Below are 17,189 nucleotides of genomic sequence, written 5' to 3' on the forward strand. Positions count from 1 at the left end.
GGATTATATAAAAACAGGCAGGGTAGATTTGGCCAATGGGCTGTAGTTTACTAATCACTGATTTAAGGTAACAGAACCCCTAATGCTTAGTTGGGTACCTAGCAACTCAAAAGAAGGACATTTCCCACCAGGAAATGTTTCCCCAGGAGGTACGGCTACATGAGAAACTTCTGATCAAAGAGATGGGAATAGAAGCATTATATGTAACCTCTGGGTTGTACCTCTTTCATTTTCCTTCTTTCAACTAGCCAGAATGGAGCCATGGGGATAAATCATTTTGGAATATGAGGATGGCAGCAAAACCCTAAGGATGGCAGTACAAACAAGACAGAAAGAGCCTGGATTCCTGGTGACCTGCCTGGGCTTTTATGATGTGCTGAAGAATTAAACTTCTCCCGTTTCAATCACTGACAGATTGCTTAGAATGCTGGGGAGTTATTTCTTCTATTTCTTTTGCTTGAAAGGGTCTGTATAAGATTAGAATTATCTGCTGCTTTAAAATTTGGGAAAATTCACCTATAAAGCTGTCCAGGACTTAACAAAGTATTCGTTATAGGAAGATTTTTTTTTTTTTTTTAATTCTGGAAGGGGGGCAGAGCAGGTGTCAGACAGAGGAAGAAGGGGAGAGAGAATCTTAAGCAGGCTCCATGCCCAGTGCAGAGCCCAACATAGGGCTTGATCTGACAACCCTGAGATCATGACCTGAGCCAAAACCAAGAGTCGGACACTTAGCCAACTAAACCATCCAGGTGCCCCGTAGAAAGATTTTTAACACTGATTCAAGATCTAATGGTTTAGGACCATTCACATTTTAAAATTTCTTGTGAATCCATTTTTATAATGTGTATTTTTCTAGGATTTTGCTTATTTTTGCCTACACTTTCAAAGTAATTTCCATAAAACTGTATATGCTATCCCTGTACCTTTAAATTTCTACTTTATCTGTAGTTATGTTGCTTCCCTTTTGAGTCTTAACCTTACTGTGACTCCCCACCCCCTGCTCCCAAATTGATTTCAGAAGAAAGATTTGTCTAGTTTGTAACTTTTTCAAAGAATAAACTTTTGGCTTTGCTGTTCTCTTCTATTACTTTCTATTAATTTCTACTTGCATCTATTGTTTCCTTTTATCTGGAGGGATTATTCTGTTTTCTACCTCTAACTTCTTATATGAATGCCTAGCTCAATTTGCCTTTCTTCCTTCCTAATATGTATTAAAACTAGAAATTTTCCTCTAAGTAGAGGGACTGTATCCAACAAGTGTTAATGTACAATACTGATTAGTTTTTTCAGTATAGATTAGTTTTAAATATTTTCTAGTTTCCATTTATGGTTTCTCCTTTGACCTATTACTTAGAAGTATGTCTTAAAACTAATCAAATGAGGCCTTTTGGTTTGGATTTCTAAATCAATTGCATTATAATCAGAAAATGTAGCCTCCATGATACAGATCTTCCGTCTACTTATAACTATTTAGCAAATAATGTAGAAAAAAAAGATACCATTGAAATTACAGGCACAGAATAAAGTTAAAAATCTCCTTCAATAGTTGTCAATGAAGACGGTTAAAGATCCTCAGAAGTAATTTCTATCAACAACTTTCAAAAAATATATTCCCTTTGATCCAGCAATTCATGAAATTGTTCCAAGGTAGTTGACTTCCATTCTCAGCCATATGGTACCAATTATAAGGATTACTGACTTTTGTATTTCTAGCATCTAAAAGGCACTTAATGCATGTTGAGTATGCTATAGAATAAAAATTTGTATTTGGCCTAAAATCAAATAGTAAACACAAAACTCAATAGAACTCGCTAACCAAAAGTTGAAGTTATGAGAAACTGACCTATTAAAACAGTATGAATACTGTCACTCCTCCCTCAAGTATAACTGACATGAGAATAAAGACTGAATGTAACTTCTAACAGCATTTTTTAACAAAATGGTCACCATTTAAAAAACTTACCACAGCTATGATTTGGGCATTTAAAAAACAAACACACCCTGCAATCACAAATGAAGTAACCTAATACATATTTCAGAATAGCTGAATTATAAAGTGCCTTATTAATTAAAAACAAGAAGGCACGCCCTTAAGAAATTTCTGTATTACCCCTTCTGCCTCTTTTATGTGATCCTGGGTCATCTTCATCTTCAGTGACTGTATCTTGATCAAGTTCCTTTTGCTCTATTTCTTTGCTCTCAGTGCTAGTATCAAAATCTTCCCTTTCTTCCTCCCTTAAGGAAAAAAAAATGAGATTATTTTCCGTTCATGAGATATTGCCTGCCTATGAAGTGCTAGCCATTATGTTTAGGAAGTAGTGGACAAGATGACAGAGAGTTTATATTCTTGCAGAGAAAACAGGTAATAACACGATTATAAAATTAAAGTATATAGTAACCATTAAAAAATGAGAAGTTCAAGTTGCTATGAAAGCATTTCAAGGAGAACCAAATCTAGTCTCAAGGATCAAGAAAACCTTGCTTGAAGAAGTGGCATTTAAACTGTGAGACTAAGGAGACTGAGGAGGGGCAAAGCGGCAGGTGAGAAGAAATCTCCATTTCTAGAAGCGGGGGTAACATGTGCAAAGGCTCTGAGCCTTTGAGAAAAGGAAGGAGCTTATCATTTTGAGAAAAATATAAAACAAAAAGAAGTAATCCAAGATATGGATGAGAAAAAGGCAGGGTTAGATCATACTGGGCTTTATAGGGCATGATTCAAAAAGCAATGGGAAAAAAAAAATTAGAAGAGTTTAGAAAAGGGAAATGATAGGATTAGAAAGCACTTTGGTTGCTATGTGGAAAATGATCTGGGAGAGAAAGTAGATGAGGGGAGACAAGAGGCCACTGTAACAGTCCAGGTAGCTGGCTGGGAGGTGATGGCTGGCTCAGAGTAGAAAGTAGACAAATGGTGGAGGAGAGCAGGTGAATTTCAGATATAGCAAGTAGGCTGAATGACACAAGATGGATATTTTATCTAATTCATTATACTGTCCAAATTAAAACTAAAACTGTAATGAACCTTGAAATAAGTTCCACCATTTATGTTCTTTATCCAAACAGAGGTTTGCAAACTCAAATGTGTTTAGGAGCCAGAGAGATAACGTAAATGAGTGAGGCTAGATAAGGATTAAAAAATTACGAAATGGCAGATTCTATAATGTGCTTATTTTTCTTTTTTTCCAAAATTAAGAGATCACAAGGAAAAAGTCTGTAACTATAGGAGGTAATGAATAGCAACTAAACTTACTGTGGTAATTATTTCACAACGTATGCATATATCAAATCATTATGTTGTACACCCTAAATGATTAATACAATGTTAGAAGTCAATTATATTTCAATAGAACTGGAAAAGGTTTATAAAATGTAAAAAGAATATTGAGCTATAACTCACATATCCTAAAATCATCATTTTAAAGTGGACAAATTCAGTGGTTTTTAGTATATTCGCAAGGTTGCGGAGTCATTATCCCTATCGAATTCCAGAACAGTTTCATCATTCCAAAACAAAAACCCCATAGCCATTATTAGTCATGTTCCATTTCCTCTTCCCCACTGCCCTGATAACCACTCATCTACTTTTTGCTGTGGATTTGCCCATTCTGGACTTTTTATATGAATGGAATCATACACAACATGGCCTTTTGTGACTGGCTCCTTTTACTCAGCATGTTTTCAAAGTCCATCAACACTGTAGCATGTATGAGAATTCTATTCCTTCTTATTGCTGAACAACATTGTGCTGTATGGATATACCACCAAAGAAATACACCATTTTGTTTATCCATTCATCAACTGATGGACATTTGCGTTATTACTTTTTTTTTTTTTTTTTGGCTATTAAGAATAATAACACTATGAACTTTTGTATATACATTTTTGGGTGAACATATGCTCTTAATTCTCTTCAGTATATACCTAGGAGTGAAACTGCTGGGTCATACGGTAACAAATTGCTTGTCTGAGAGACGCCAAACTTATCCAAAGCAGCTGCACCATTTTACATCTCTACCCGCAATACATGAGAGTTCCAATTTCTCCACATTCTCACCAACGCTTCTTATTGTCCCTTAATTGTATTTCAGCCATCCTAGCAAATGTGAAGTAATATTTCATTGTGATTTCATGTGCATTTCCCTGATGACTAATGATATTGAGTGTCTTTTCATGTGCTTCTTGTATATCTATTTTCTCTGGAGAAATGCCTATTAAAATCCTTCGCCCATTTTTTAATTGGGTTGTTCTTTTATTGTTGAGTTATATGAGTTCTTCATATATTCTGGATATTAAACCATTATTAGATATATGCTTTGCAAATATTTTTTCCCATTCACTGGGTTGTCTTTTTACTTTCTTAACAGTGTTCTTTAAAGCACAAAAGTTTTTAATTTTGAAGAAATCCAATTATCTATTTTTTTCTTTGATTGCTTCTGCTTTAGGTATCAGATTAACTTTCCTGTGCTGTCCAAATTCCATTTCTTAAAGTATTACTGATGGCCATATAAAATGCAGCTGTTACAAGTTTGTGACTTATGACCTTAAGACTAATAGGTATTTTTATATGCAAGGAAAACTAAAAGTCAATATACGAATTTCAGAATACTGAGATTTTTAGAACCTTCTTTTGCAGATTTCATAAAAGAATTATTTCTGCAAAATTTGAATATGGTTTGCCATCTACAATATGCAAAAATTCCCACTTGTCTTCATAGCCAATTTTCATCCCAAATATTTTCAAACGCAACAGAGTACTTGAGTCACTAAATAACTTAACGTGCTTCCACCTTCTCCCTATACCTATTAAAACCTCCAATTTCATCCCTGTTCCTCAATAAATTCAGAGGAGCTTTGTGAAACACAGTGTACAACTGTGATGGTGGTGGGGGCAGATACCACTATTAATGCTAGAAATGTATTACTGGTTAAAAATAGCCTATTGAAAGGTCTTCTGGGCAATTATCATTTATAACATTAATTCTATGAGAAAATGAATCCTAGATTCCCTGAAAGTATTTTTTAACATAACACATGTGTACTTGAGAACTGTATATATAAAAATTTCATAGGTCCCTGGTATAATTATTATGTACCTATAAATAAAAAAAACTAGAAAACTAGTTTTTAAAACTTTCGAAAAGCTTTTTAGAGTTTAAGGTGCTGATTTTTATTCTTTATGTAAAGCCTAATGAGCACTGTAACTCAAACCATACCCAACAGATGTATCTGCAGCTGAATTTCTCTGCTCATCTTCCTTCAGTTTCTCTTGTTTCTCTTTCATTTTTTGTTCTTGTTCCTTCAGTTTTTCTTCCTTCCTTTTACGAATTCTGAAAGTTAACATAAAATGTTATGGTTTATTTGATGGAATATACTTTTAACTTTTGGCATATTGCTTTCAATCATAAAATTATGGAAAGTGCTCTAAAATTTATCACAAGTTATAATGTAGTAATTCATTCATAACCTCTTAGTTAAGCCATCGAATATCAGTGTGAGCCAATATCACGTTACAGCCCAATGTGAAATACCGTTTCAGATGCAAGGAAATAAACAACCTTCATGAGCACAACTGACTATAATTATCTCTTACCGAGCAGCTGCTTCTTCCCTCTCTTTCCGATGTTGTTCTGCTTTTAACTCCCGGAACTCCTGCTTTGCCTGTCGTAATATATCAACATAATCTTCAATGAAATCCCTAGTAGAAACTAGGGTCAGTAGTTTCCCACAGAGAGCATGAAGTATCTTCATTTTTTCTCCTGTCAAAAATTGGTAAATAACTTCTGTATCATCAATGACAAAAAGGAACTGTTTGAAAAATCTTGATTTGTGGCTCAACGTGAAAATGCTTAATAAAGAAAAGGAAAAAGTCTCAAGATCAAACACGCCAATGGCATGTCTTCAGAAAAAAGCACCTCTGAATCCAAATTAACAGGTATGTGACATACAAGGCATTTCAAATACAAATAACTGCCATATAGACCAGATAAATAGACATCAAAAATTTTCTAATGACAAAGAATTTTTTTCAAGTTTTAATTTTGAGGCTCACTTCGGAAGTTCAAATAAAAACTAAATTATTACCATATGAATTAAAAAAAATGGCAACAAATCGCTACTCTGAAAATACTGCAAAAAAACACTACTACAAATTATAAAAACTATGTGAATGTTAGGAACGAAGGCGCTCTACTTTTATTATATGTACTCTTAAATAAGCATATTAAATTAAGCTCTATTTATTTGTGCATTGTAATTTTTTACTTAAAAAAGGAAGTGAAAAGTAACTTCATCTTAACTTTATATACCATTTCTCATACCTCAAACATTATTCAAGCAAATGTTAGAATTTAGCAGCTACACCTTAAATTTCTGATATACTGACAAATAAAATAAAAGCTAGCTAATTCTCACTTATCCTTCTAAATTTAGCAGATTAACCACAAATTTTTAAAGTAATAGAAAATCCAAATGAAAAAGAAAAGAAAATCAGAAACAGAGCTAATATGAATAACGACAGTAGTCTCCATTTGGGTCACGATTTGTATTCCAACCATTTTTTTTAAGGACTGTTCTCCTTTTCTTTTAAAACTGCTATCATCTAAAATTTTTCATCGGCACCGAGTTTTCTGGGCTAAAGAGGTAGAAGAGTGGAGGAAGTGGGCAGGGTATACAAATTCCAACTGGCAAAGTTTACCTGGCGTCAAATCATACACTGAAGTGCTTGCCAGTTTCTTCACGAGACTGGGATTGCTCAAACGAAGCTCCATACAGGCGTCATCCGTGGTGTCAAATCCTCCTCGCTTTTGATATCTGTACTTTGCATTTGCTGATGTTACATCAGCACCTGAAGCTAAGATGTGCAGTCTGAGGATTTCAGAAAGAGTGCAGCTATCAAGATCCAAGCTTTTCAAACTGCAGCCTATAGTTGTTAAAAAATGAAATTGTCATTTAGAATACAAGCAGTAAATCCTCAACAGTATAAAATGTACCTTTATAAAATTAAAAATAAAAGCCAATCAAAAAAAAAATAAAGCCCACACATACCCTGGTGCAACTGCGGCCACGCAGCTGCCAGAGACGCAACTGCAGACAGTGCAGATTTTGTGGGGTCTGCATCTTCGTCCAAAGCCTCTGTTAAATCTTTAAGGAAATAAATACTTCATTCTAGTGCAAATCAAAACTGGAATATTTGGGAATAATGCCCTTCTAAAATGATGAAAGAAACAGCAAACAGCTTAACATTCGGGAACCTCAAAAGAACCAACACTAGGTACAACAAGCATCATTCACATTCTGCCCAGTGTCCACCTCGAACTAGAAATCCTAACACATGTACCGCACACTCTTATTTCCCTTCGTTAACAGAGAAGACAATTTCCAAGTTACCAACAAGGTGCACACATACGTTCCCCCCAAATGGTAAAATGCACTTTAGAATTAAAAACAAATCTCCTCACTCAATATAACTTTAGAAAAGTCTACTGCGAAAATCAGAATCTAACTGAAGATCCCCAATCTTTTATAAACACTTTAAGATCGAATCATAACAAAGTATGGGTTATAATCATCACAAAATCAGCACAGAAAAAGAACCAAAACAACTTAAAGATAGCACTGCTGTCTCTTAACCACTGATTTATCCTCTTCATTTAAAATTCCTGTTTTTATTTTGAAAACTCTCCAATCTAAGAAACAACAGGAAGATTTCCCTGCACTTTCTAAGTAAATTGCTTTAACTCCGAAAATCACGCGTAGCTTACAAACAAGACTCCAGGGTGAATCTACTGGCACAAATTGTATTTAAAACATTAGCATAGGCAATTATTCCTAATTATCATATGTAGATGACTAAAAAAATTAAAGTGTCAACTATGAAAAAACTTTACGCTTACAAAAAAGCCTCTTGTTATATCAGAGTACGGTGGGCATAACTTCAGACCGAGTCAGATAATATATATCCTAGTCCTGGCACTGCCAGTCCCCTAGTTCTAGTTGTGCAGCCTTTAGACAAGTCGCTCAACCGGCTTCATTTTTCTTAACGGAGTGAGTCTCGATGAGCAGTTTTTAAATTCTTCAAATATGTCTTGGGAGTCCAATACAAGAGATAGAAGTTCCCTTGTTCAATGGGATATGGAGATGATAATTCTGCCCGTTCATCTTTCCAACTCTCCTGCGGTGGCACCGAGGAGTCCCTGTACAACTCATAGTACTCCATGGATTAGAGTTGGAAAATCACTGGGTGAAACTGGTTCTGCGGTTCCTTAACCTTCTACGGTGTTTCCCTTCCGGAAGTTCAAAAGCTGACAAAATGAACCTCAGAGAACAGAACTACTGTCCTTTACTAAACGGAAAAAGGAAGCTCTGGGATAATGTCTGATTACAATCATTGACAATCTCATGGCAGTTAAAGCATAAACACTACCACACGGGAGAAGTCATCTGACTGAACATTACATATATGCAGAAGTTATTCCTATTAGGCCATGAATCCAGTCCAAGACATGATATTCCTTTTTACCAGGGAAATACTAGACCTAAAACTTCCTCAATTTTCATTTTACATGGAAAGCCAAAGAAAATTAATAGGCACTCTAAAATGAACAACAATCTAGTTACAGAGCTGTAAAAGTGGACTGGCCCTCTTCCTTTGCAGCAATCACCACATTCAACCTACTTTATCTGTAGTAACTTTTAAGGACAAAGTTATAAAGGCCTTAGGAACAAAATGACGGTTTACTTTTAATTGTAAACTATCATGTTAAAATATGTATTCTTTTTAAGATTTTATTTATTTATTTGACAGAGAGCGAGCGAGCACAAGTAGGAAGAGTGGCAGGCAGAGGGAGAGGGAGAAGCAGGCTCCCCGCTAAGCAGGGAGCCTGATGCGGGGCTTGATCCCAGGACCCGGGGATCATGACCCGAGAAGAAGGCAGATGCTTAACTGACTGAGACACCCTGGTGCCCCAAAATATGTATTCTTTAACTCAATTATCTACCAAATGGCACTCTCAAGAAACTATTATTACTCTAGGATTTGCTTAGAAACAGTCACTTGGGTACATCATACCAAGAGAATACAGTTGACCCTTGAACATCATGTGTTTGAACTGTGCGGGACTACTTATAAGTAGATTTTTAAAAAAAGATTTTCTATGTATTTATTTACTTGAGAGACAGATTTAGAGAGCAAGCAGGGGGAGGGGCAGGGGGAGAGGGAGAGAGAGAATCTTAAGCAGACTCCATGCTCAGTGCAGGGCCTGATGTGGGGCTTGATCTCATGACCCTGAGATCAGGACCTGAGCTGAAACCAAGAGTTGGAGGCTTAACTGACTGAGCCATCCAAGTGCCGCTATAAGTAGGTTTTTGTTTTTTTTTTAAAACAATATAATACTGTAAATGTATTTTCTCTATAACTTTTCTTTTCTCTAGCTTACTTTATTGTAAGAACATAGCATATAGTACATACAACATACAAAATATGTGCTATTTGACTATTTATATTATCAGTAAGGCTGCCAATCAACAGTAGGCTGCTGGTAATTAAGTTTTGGGGGAGCCAAAAGTTATACGTGGATTTTTGGGTGGGGGTGGGGAGGGATGGCATTCCTAACCCCTGTGTTCTTCAAGAGTTACCTGTATAGCTGAACTGTATGTTATGATTATCTGAAAGTTACATTTATCATCATAGTAACCTAGAATCTACAATTCCAACACTAAACAACGATATCTTAGCAAATACACAAAACTATGCTATGTAAGGAGGATACTCTTCTTCCTATACTTTGAAGGGCTTTATAAGTTCATGACGTAAGACTAAAGAGAGGAACTGAAATTTTTAATGTGAGATTTAAAAAATGGTTGGTCAAAAGCTCCAAGATTTGATATAAAGAAAGGGAGACCAAAGGCCAAAGAAGGCAATGTTATGGAAACAAATATTCAACTTTTCAACATTTTGCCTTATCATGAGGCAATATAGCAGAGCCGGTATGAGGCTCCAGCGCAGACAGCCTGAGTCTGTATCCATCACTTTCCTATTAGCCATGTGTCTTTGGGCAAGTTAATTAAACTCCTTAAGTCTAAGGTCTTTTCTACGTAAAGGCAGAAAACAATTATTAATAATCTACTAATCTATTATACCTACCTATCTATACCAGAAGGATGGTATGGCCATCAAACGAAATAACGTATATATAGTGTCTTACATCACTTGCTTTCAGAAAGAACTGTGGGAAAGCTTTTTTGTTAGGAAGATAGGAGAACATGGGTAAAATAACCTGGGAGAAGAGCCTAGGATCCTTATTGTAACTGAAATAACTATGTAAAGTGTAGTCAATACAAAGGGAAGTGGGGAAGGGTGGAAAAATTCCAAAGCATATTTTCCCCCTAACAGTTATATAAATATCTTCGAAAGGAGCATTAAAACCTTCAATTAATGACCAATACTTTATTCAGAGGAAGACCTTGTATTAGTAAGTATAGATTAGTCCTCTGCAGGATTAGAGCTATAAAAATTACAGATCAAACCAATCGTGAAAGGAAAATACAATGCCAATACAAACATCAATAGTCACATATATTTTCTTTACACTAGCTGATTTTCCAACATAATTTCCCTGTCATTCTACTTTTTGTCATCTGTACAAAACTATAAAATTCATCTGCTTCAAATCCTGAATTAAATACAGATTTATGTCTTATATTAACATCAGAACTTTGTCCATAACCCTGTGATGTTACTGGTCATTAAGACAATCTAATGGCTAAACGAATGAGTATTTGCCACATTTTCTGTCTTAGATAATCCATCTTTAGTGCTGCTACTTGTTATCTTAGAAAATCTTTAGGCTTTTATAAATGGTTTGCCTTCTATCTTCCCTTTGGTAGAGTCTCATTTTATGGACTAAGTCATCTAAGATGACAAAAGGGACAACACTGTTAAAATGACTTTGATAAGGGACCTATGGTGATTAGTACTCAAGCTAGAGAATATATTTTGTTTGAATTCAGGCTGTAAAATAAAAAGAAAACCAACATCAGATGCATACTTTTCATTATCCTGTTGCTTCAGGGACCATGCATAAAAAAAAAAAAGAGCTCAAATGATCTAAGGTCAACAACACTATCTAAATGCAGGAATGTCCCATCTTTTTGTATCAAGACTGCTAACAAAATGTCTCCCAAAAGTTATTTTTTTTTGTGAATTTTTATGCTTCTGAAGTATTTATTATTATTATTATTTAATAAGTTTTCTGATCCTAAATCTCTTATGTGACAGAGTTCACGGAGAGTATAATTCAGGAAGCCAAATCAATCTCTTACTACACATGCTGAACAATTCCTCTGATTAAGTCCTGGACAAAATAGAGAACATACTCTGTTTTAAAAAATAAAAAAGGGTTCCTCTAAGAATTATTCGTATGTTAATATGTACCACATGCTGACTTTAGATATTTAAGTGCATAGAACTTAAAACAGCAAAATTTCTAGTTCAAACTGTTGGTGAAATAAAAAAATTTTACTTGACTCTGATCTACAAACTGTCACATCTCAAATGAAATCAGCAAGAGTATTTTCAATTTAAGTATCAGTAATTATTAAAGTATTTCCTCAGGTGGGGGCAAAAAAAAAAATCAGTGCCATTTAGCAGAATCTCTTGGAATTAGATACTGGTCAATGACATCTGTAACACTCCTAAATCAGAGGAGAAATCTAAAGGAATAAAACGCAAGATAGATTGGGGGGGAGGGTAGATATTTTAAGGTCATCGGAAACAGGATACATTAAAACAAAGTTTTTATAAAACAACTGATAATGTATTGTTCATATATGACTCAAGAACTGGGGGACTTGAACAGCTATATTTGGTAACTGTAAAAGCGAGGTTAATTTTAAAATAACCTTCAAAAAAACCAGTTCCAAAGCTACAAAGCTACTATCAATCAGCAATAATACTGAATTCTGACCTTTGGTGTCAGCATCTGTTATTTGCTCTTTGGCTACTTCCTCTTCTTCTTCAGCTATCGCCTGGAAGATGGCAGTCAGGAAGAAAAAAAGCAATTCACATAGTGGGCCTTCACTGTCATTTCCTACAAGAGCTTCCTCTAACACTTCTGTGAATAAAATGTTTAAAATGAATTTAAAGTTCTGTTCATGTACTGAAAAAACAACTCCATTGGAATAATAAACATTTTAATCAAACAACAGCCTGTGTAATTATTTTAAGTGTCCATTTATCAAAGTAGAGTATTATCCAAGGCAAAATCAAAAAACAATTTATAATGATTACAATAAAGTACAATAAAATCATAAGTCAAAATCATTACATTCAAGGAAGTCAAATTAGCCTCAGCAGATCAATACCATATTTCATCTTAAGTTTAAATTTCAGGTGCAAATTAAGGCACATATTAAAAATTATCATTTTATTCTAATTTGCGTATTTGTTATTGTTGCCCCACTATTCTCAAGAGCTATGTGGGACATTACTGTTTACCAAGTAGTGCATAGGAGAGGTAATCATCAGTATTAGGTGTAATCTTAATATTGTATCCAAGTCATAAATGTTATCTAATTCATCTTACCTAAACCAGCATTATCTAGACCTTCTTGATCTGTAAGGCACAGTGATTCATGCCTCACCCAGCTCATAAAGAGAAACTGAGGGAATGTGAAAGCCCTCCTGAAGAATATACTTTTATTAAAATAACAGTGGCATTATAATTCTGTCTTTGAGGATCTTTATTTTGATTTTAATAAAATTATTTTGCTATATGACAATTAAAAATCCCAAATGAGATCCAAAGCCCTTCTCAGTTAATGGAGTTCTTACAATGCTTATACAAAGTAAACGTACAGAGTCAATACAGAATCACAAATTAAAGGTAAGCAGTAACTTGTCTCTAAATACCGCTGATGTCAATTCCTTCCTTCCCCGCACTTACATAAACCACGACACCTTCAAGAAGAAGAATCAATTTCTTCACTCCCTTAAATCCCAGCAGGTCTGACCAATGGAATATGACAGAAATAAGGCTTGCCAGTTCCAAGCCTAGCCTTTAAGAAGACTGGCAGTTTCTGTCCTCTTCTTCTGCCACATAGGAAGTATAGGCTACCCTGATGGAGTGGGATGCCACATGGAGGAGCACTGAGGCACCAGGCACGTGTGTGAGGAAGCCATCTTGAACATCCACTCAGGTAAGCCTTCAGATGACTCTAGTCCCAGCCACTTCCTGTAACTACACGAGAGACTCCGAGAAAGGGCTGGACAGCTAGGTCCAGTGATTCTACAGAACTCTGAGAGATATTAATTTTTTATTTTAAACCACTAATTTAGGGTGAACTATTTTTAAGATTTTTTTTTTATTTATTTATTCGACAGAGAGAGAGACAGCCAGAGAGAGAGGGAACACAAGCAGGGGGAATGGGAGACGAAGAAGCAGGCTCATAGCGGAAGAGCCTGATGTGGGGCTCGATCCCAGATCGCCGGGATCACGCCCTGAGCCGAAGGCAGACGCTTAACCGCTATGCCACCCAGGCGCCCCTAGGGTGAACTATTAACACAGCAATAGCACTTGCCTAGGGTTACTCCCTCAGGAAACTCATCTTGAAGATCAAAAAGTTCCCCAAAAGCATTCAGAAACTCCAAAACCATCAGAGCATCACCAAAGATTTCAGGAGGTAGTCTAGTCTTCACTGGAGTAGGTTCTGGAAGTTCCTGAAAGATTAGACAATTTATATAACTATTTGAGCCAAGTACAGAAAACTGTAAAAGGTAGATATATACTCTTTGCTAAATAAGATTTATTTCAGGTAGACTAGTGGTTCTCAACCCTGGATATTTATCACAATCACCTTTGGAACTTTTAAAATTATAGATGTCTTGGCCTTATTCCAGCTTTACTAAATTACAGTCACTAAGAACAACTTTGGGCTGATGATACTTCTGACTACATTTTTTAGTTAAGAGGGACTTTTAACCTAGATTCTGAGATCAAGGCATTAGCTGCGTCAGGATTATCCTCAATGCAGGATCTCCTTAGGATATGGAATAGAATTAATCCACCATCTAGTGAACTTAGAAGTGGTTTCTTACAAACCGAGATGCATGATAATATTGGATTATCAACAATCACACAAATGACAAATTATGTCTGCAGAATGAGAATCACTTTCAAAGCCTGTTATAAAATATTAACGGTGCCGCTCTGGAACTCTAACTACGGCATTTGCTTAATTGGCTATTTCCTCTTAGTTAAATATGAAGCCACTATTAAAAAGAAAAAAAAATTTCATCAGCAAAGCTAAATAGAGCACATAGAGCATAGGTGTGAAACACCACGTAACATACTTATACCTTAAGATCATCACATTCCATATCTTCTCTAGGTTTACTCCACTGTTTTAAATATTCCATATATTTTCGCTTTTCTTCACGTAATTTTTCTCTTTCCTAAAACAAAAGGTTAATAAAATTTTTAATAAGAATTTTATAAGGCAGCATCAGCATCACCTGGGAACTTGTAAGAATTACAGATATTTGGGCCCTAACCCAGACCTACTGAACAAGGAACTCTGGGGTGGAGATCCAGCGGTTGATGTTTTAATAAGTCTTCCTGGTGATTTTAATACATGCTAGTGTTAGAACTACTGATCAAAACCATGTCTACTTACCACAACTGCTACAAAGATGGAAAATGTCTCACACGTAGTAGCCTGTGGATAAATATTAATTCAATCTGACCCTGACTATAGGGGCTCTCCTATTTCAAATCAATTAAATCCTGACAAAGTAAGATAATAAATTATTTGAGTACCTAAAATAAAACCTTCCCCTATATTCGTAATATAGTTGTTATTTTCAAGATTCATTTAAGCCTAACAGCCTAGGGACAGAGGGACCTGTAAGTAAAAGCAGTATCACAACACAGTTGGTGGATTTCTTTTTCTTTTAATCCAGGCCACTTATACTTACTTCTTGGTTCTGGTATTTGACACTGGAAGATAAATAATGACCCTAAAAAGTCTCCAATAAAGCAGAGTATAAAGAAAATATTTTAAATTTATTATAGTTTATCATAATTTTCCAACAAATGTTTAATATTATTCTCTTCCTTTGAAATTGAGGACCACTGGAGGTAACATAGGCACTTAACAAATTTTCAACATAAAACGAGATATAGAACTTATTAATTGTGCTTTAAATAGTCTGCTATAGTAAGTCTTCCCCTCCCTGCTCCAAATTATTCTTGTGGCATGTAATAAGATGGGTATTCTCATTCACTGTTGCTAAGAGTGTAAATAAGCACATGTTTAGCAAACACATACCTATGTACGTGTATATAAATTTCTTAAAAATGTTCCTAGCCTTTGACCTATTATTCTACTTCCTACAAATTTAGCCAGGGATGTAATCCAAAAATAGTGAAGACTTTTATTCATAAATAAAATACCCTTGAACAGGGTATCATTATTTAAGAGCAAAAAATTATAAAGCACTTACCTGTATCTATTCGATTAACTATTATGCAGTCATGAAAATCCCACCTTATTTAGTTTACTTAATAACATGAAGGAATATTTCAATAATGTTAAACAAAACAATTTACAAAATTATAAATGCTGGATCTCTTTTTTTAAAGCCCAGAATAAAGATCAGAAATAAAGTGTTAAAAAATGCTATCTCTAGGGGTGCCTGGGTGGCGCAGTTGGTAATCGTCTGACTCTTGATTTTCAGCTCAGGTCATGATCTCAGGGAGGTGAGATCAAGCCCCACTACTGCTCCATGTAGAGGATTCTCTCTCTCCCTCTCCCTCTGGCCCTCCTGTTAGTGCTGTCTGTCTGTCTCTCTCAAATAAATAAACAAAATCTTCAAAAAAAAAAAATGCTATCTCTAAAGGTTACCACATTTAGATTACAAGTGGTTTTCTTATCCTCTACACTTTCTGGAGTGTACACGTATTAGATACCTCCCGGCCCATCCCAATGGCCTATCTGAAATAGTTCAAGAAACTACAGGCAATTTAAATGAGCAATTTAAATGAGTATAACAGCATCAGCAGGGTTACTTGTGAATATCCCAGAAAACCAATGACACTTACTGACTCTGGAGAAAACCAGCTGCAAAATTCTCTAAGGAATATCTACTGCTAAGGATTATAATAAAAGATTTGCTAAAAAACCTATTTTTACAGATACTTTATTCTTCAAGGAGAATAAGAACACTAATAATTCTTGTTATTTGTAGACTTTATTGTATTTTTCTAATTATATATTTTATTTTTGCAAGTTTTATGCCTATCATCTTCCCTAAATTTAGAAGTCTAATGGAGAAAATTAACTTTAGAATTGTACTTAGCAGGCTTTGGGGTGTAAAGGCATGTATATATATATACATATATATGTTGAACCTTAAATTAGTCATTAAACTTTCCAAAGCAAAAGAGAGATAAACCAATAACTATTTATCAGCACTCTATGTACAAACATGAATCAAAGTGGTAAAAGCATTTGAAAATTAACCATGAATTTAAATACGTAAAACACACTACTTATTATATAGAGAGCATAGCTAATATACTGGAATGAATACCTTTTCTCTTTCTATTTTAAGTCTCTCTTTTTCCTCTTTTTTCTTCAGTCTCTCTTCCTCAACGATTTTCTTCAATTCTTCCTTCTTTTTCTCTTTATCTTCCTTTTCTTTTTTTTTTGCTTCTAGGGCATCTGCTTTTTCTCTTTTTAATTTAGCCTTTTCAAAAGCTGTGGAGAAGGTCAAACTTAGAACTGTTCACAGACAGAAAACAACACATTTTTTAATGTAACAAAAGAATTCCTGAAATAATTTATGGTTAAGTGTGATCAGTAGAGACTCACAGGGGTTGTAAATTGCTGGAGGGAGTCAGCAGGTGATTAAGATGGGAGAGCAAGTTGGCTGGGTTTAGGACAAACGACTGCACTGGGACAAACATACACCTGCCTTTCAAAGCACTGCTACTCAAAGTGTGGTCCTAAGACCAGGAGCAAAGTATCAGCTTGACAGAAATGCAGAATCTCTTCTCCCACCTACTAATTTAGAATCTTCATAAGATTCCCAAGTGATTCATATGTATAGTCAAACCTGGAAAGCAATGTTTTATAAAGCTGTGTGAATCAAACAAATGGCCCCAACAGTCTGTAAGCCACAGAAACTCCAACTT

The 17,189-nt window shown here is 35.2% G+C and overlaps 1 protein-coding gene across 4 annotated transcripts in view; it reads right to left on the bottom strand.

The window, feature by feature from the left end:
* BAZ1A (bromodomain adjacent to zinc finger domain 1A) overlaps nt 1-17,189 on the bottom strand; it is an 89,422-nt gene that overhangs the window by 19,737 nt on the left and 52,496 nt on the right. For 3 of the 4 annotated variants that reach the window (XM_087859024.1, XM_045800127.2, XM_087859023.1), the window contains 9 exons: nt 16,586-16,752; nt 14,351-14,446; nt 13,573-13,711; nt 11,961-12,107; nt 7,042-7,137; nt 6,692-6,916; nt 5,588-5,753; nt 5,211-5,324; nt 2,111-2,235 (listed from right to left, as the gene is read on the bottom strand). In XM_087859024.1, coding sequence (XP_087715150.1) covers nt 2,111-2,235; nt 5,211-5,324; nt 5,588-5,753; nt 6,692-6,916; nt 7,042-7,137; nt 11,961-12,107; nt 13,573-13,711; nt 14,351-14,446; nt 16,586-16,752 — 1,275 coding nt within the window. The remainder of the gene's footprint in view (nt 1-2,110; nt 2,236-5,210; nt 5,325-5,587; nt 5,754-6,691; nt 6,917-7,041; nt 7,138-11,960; nt 12,108-13,572; nt 13,712-14,350; nt 14,447-16,585; nt 16,753-17,189) is intronic. The other variant, XM_045800120.2, reaches the window with a different exon arrangement.

This window comes from Ursus americanus, chromosome 35, assembly GCF_024610735.1.
Source record: "Ursus americanus isolate L20-20 chromosome 35, mUrsAme1.1.p, whole genome shotgun sequence".
NCBI lineage: Eukaryota > Metazoa > Chordata > Mammalia > Carnivora > Ursidae > Ursus > Ursus americanus.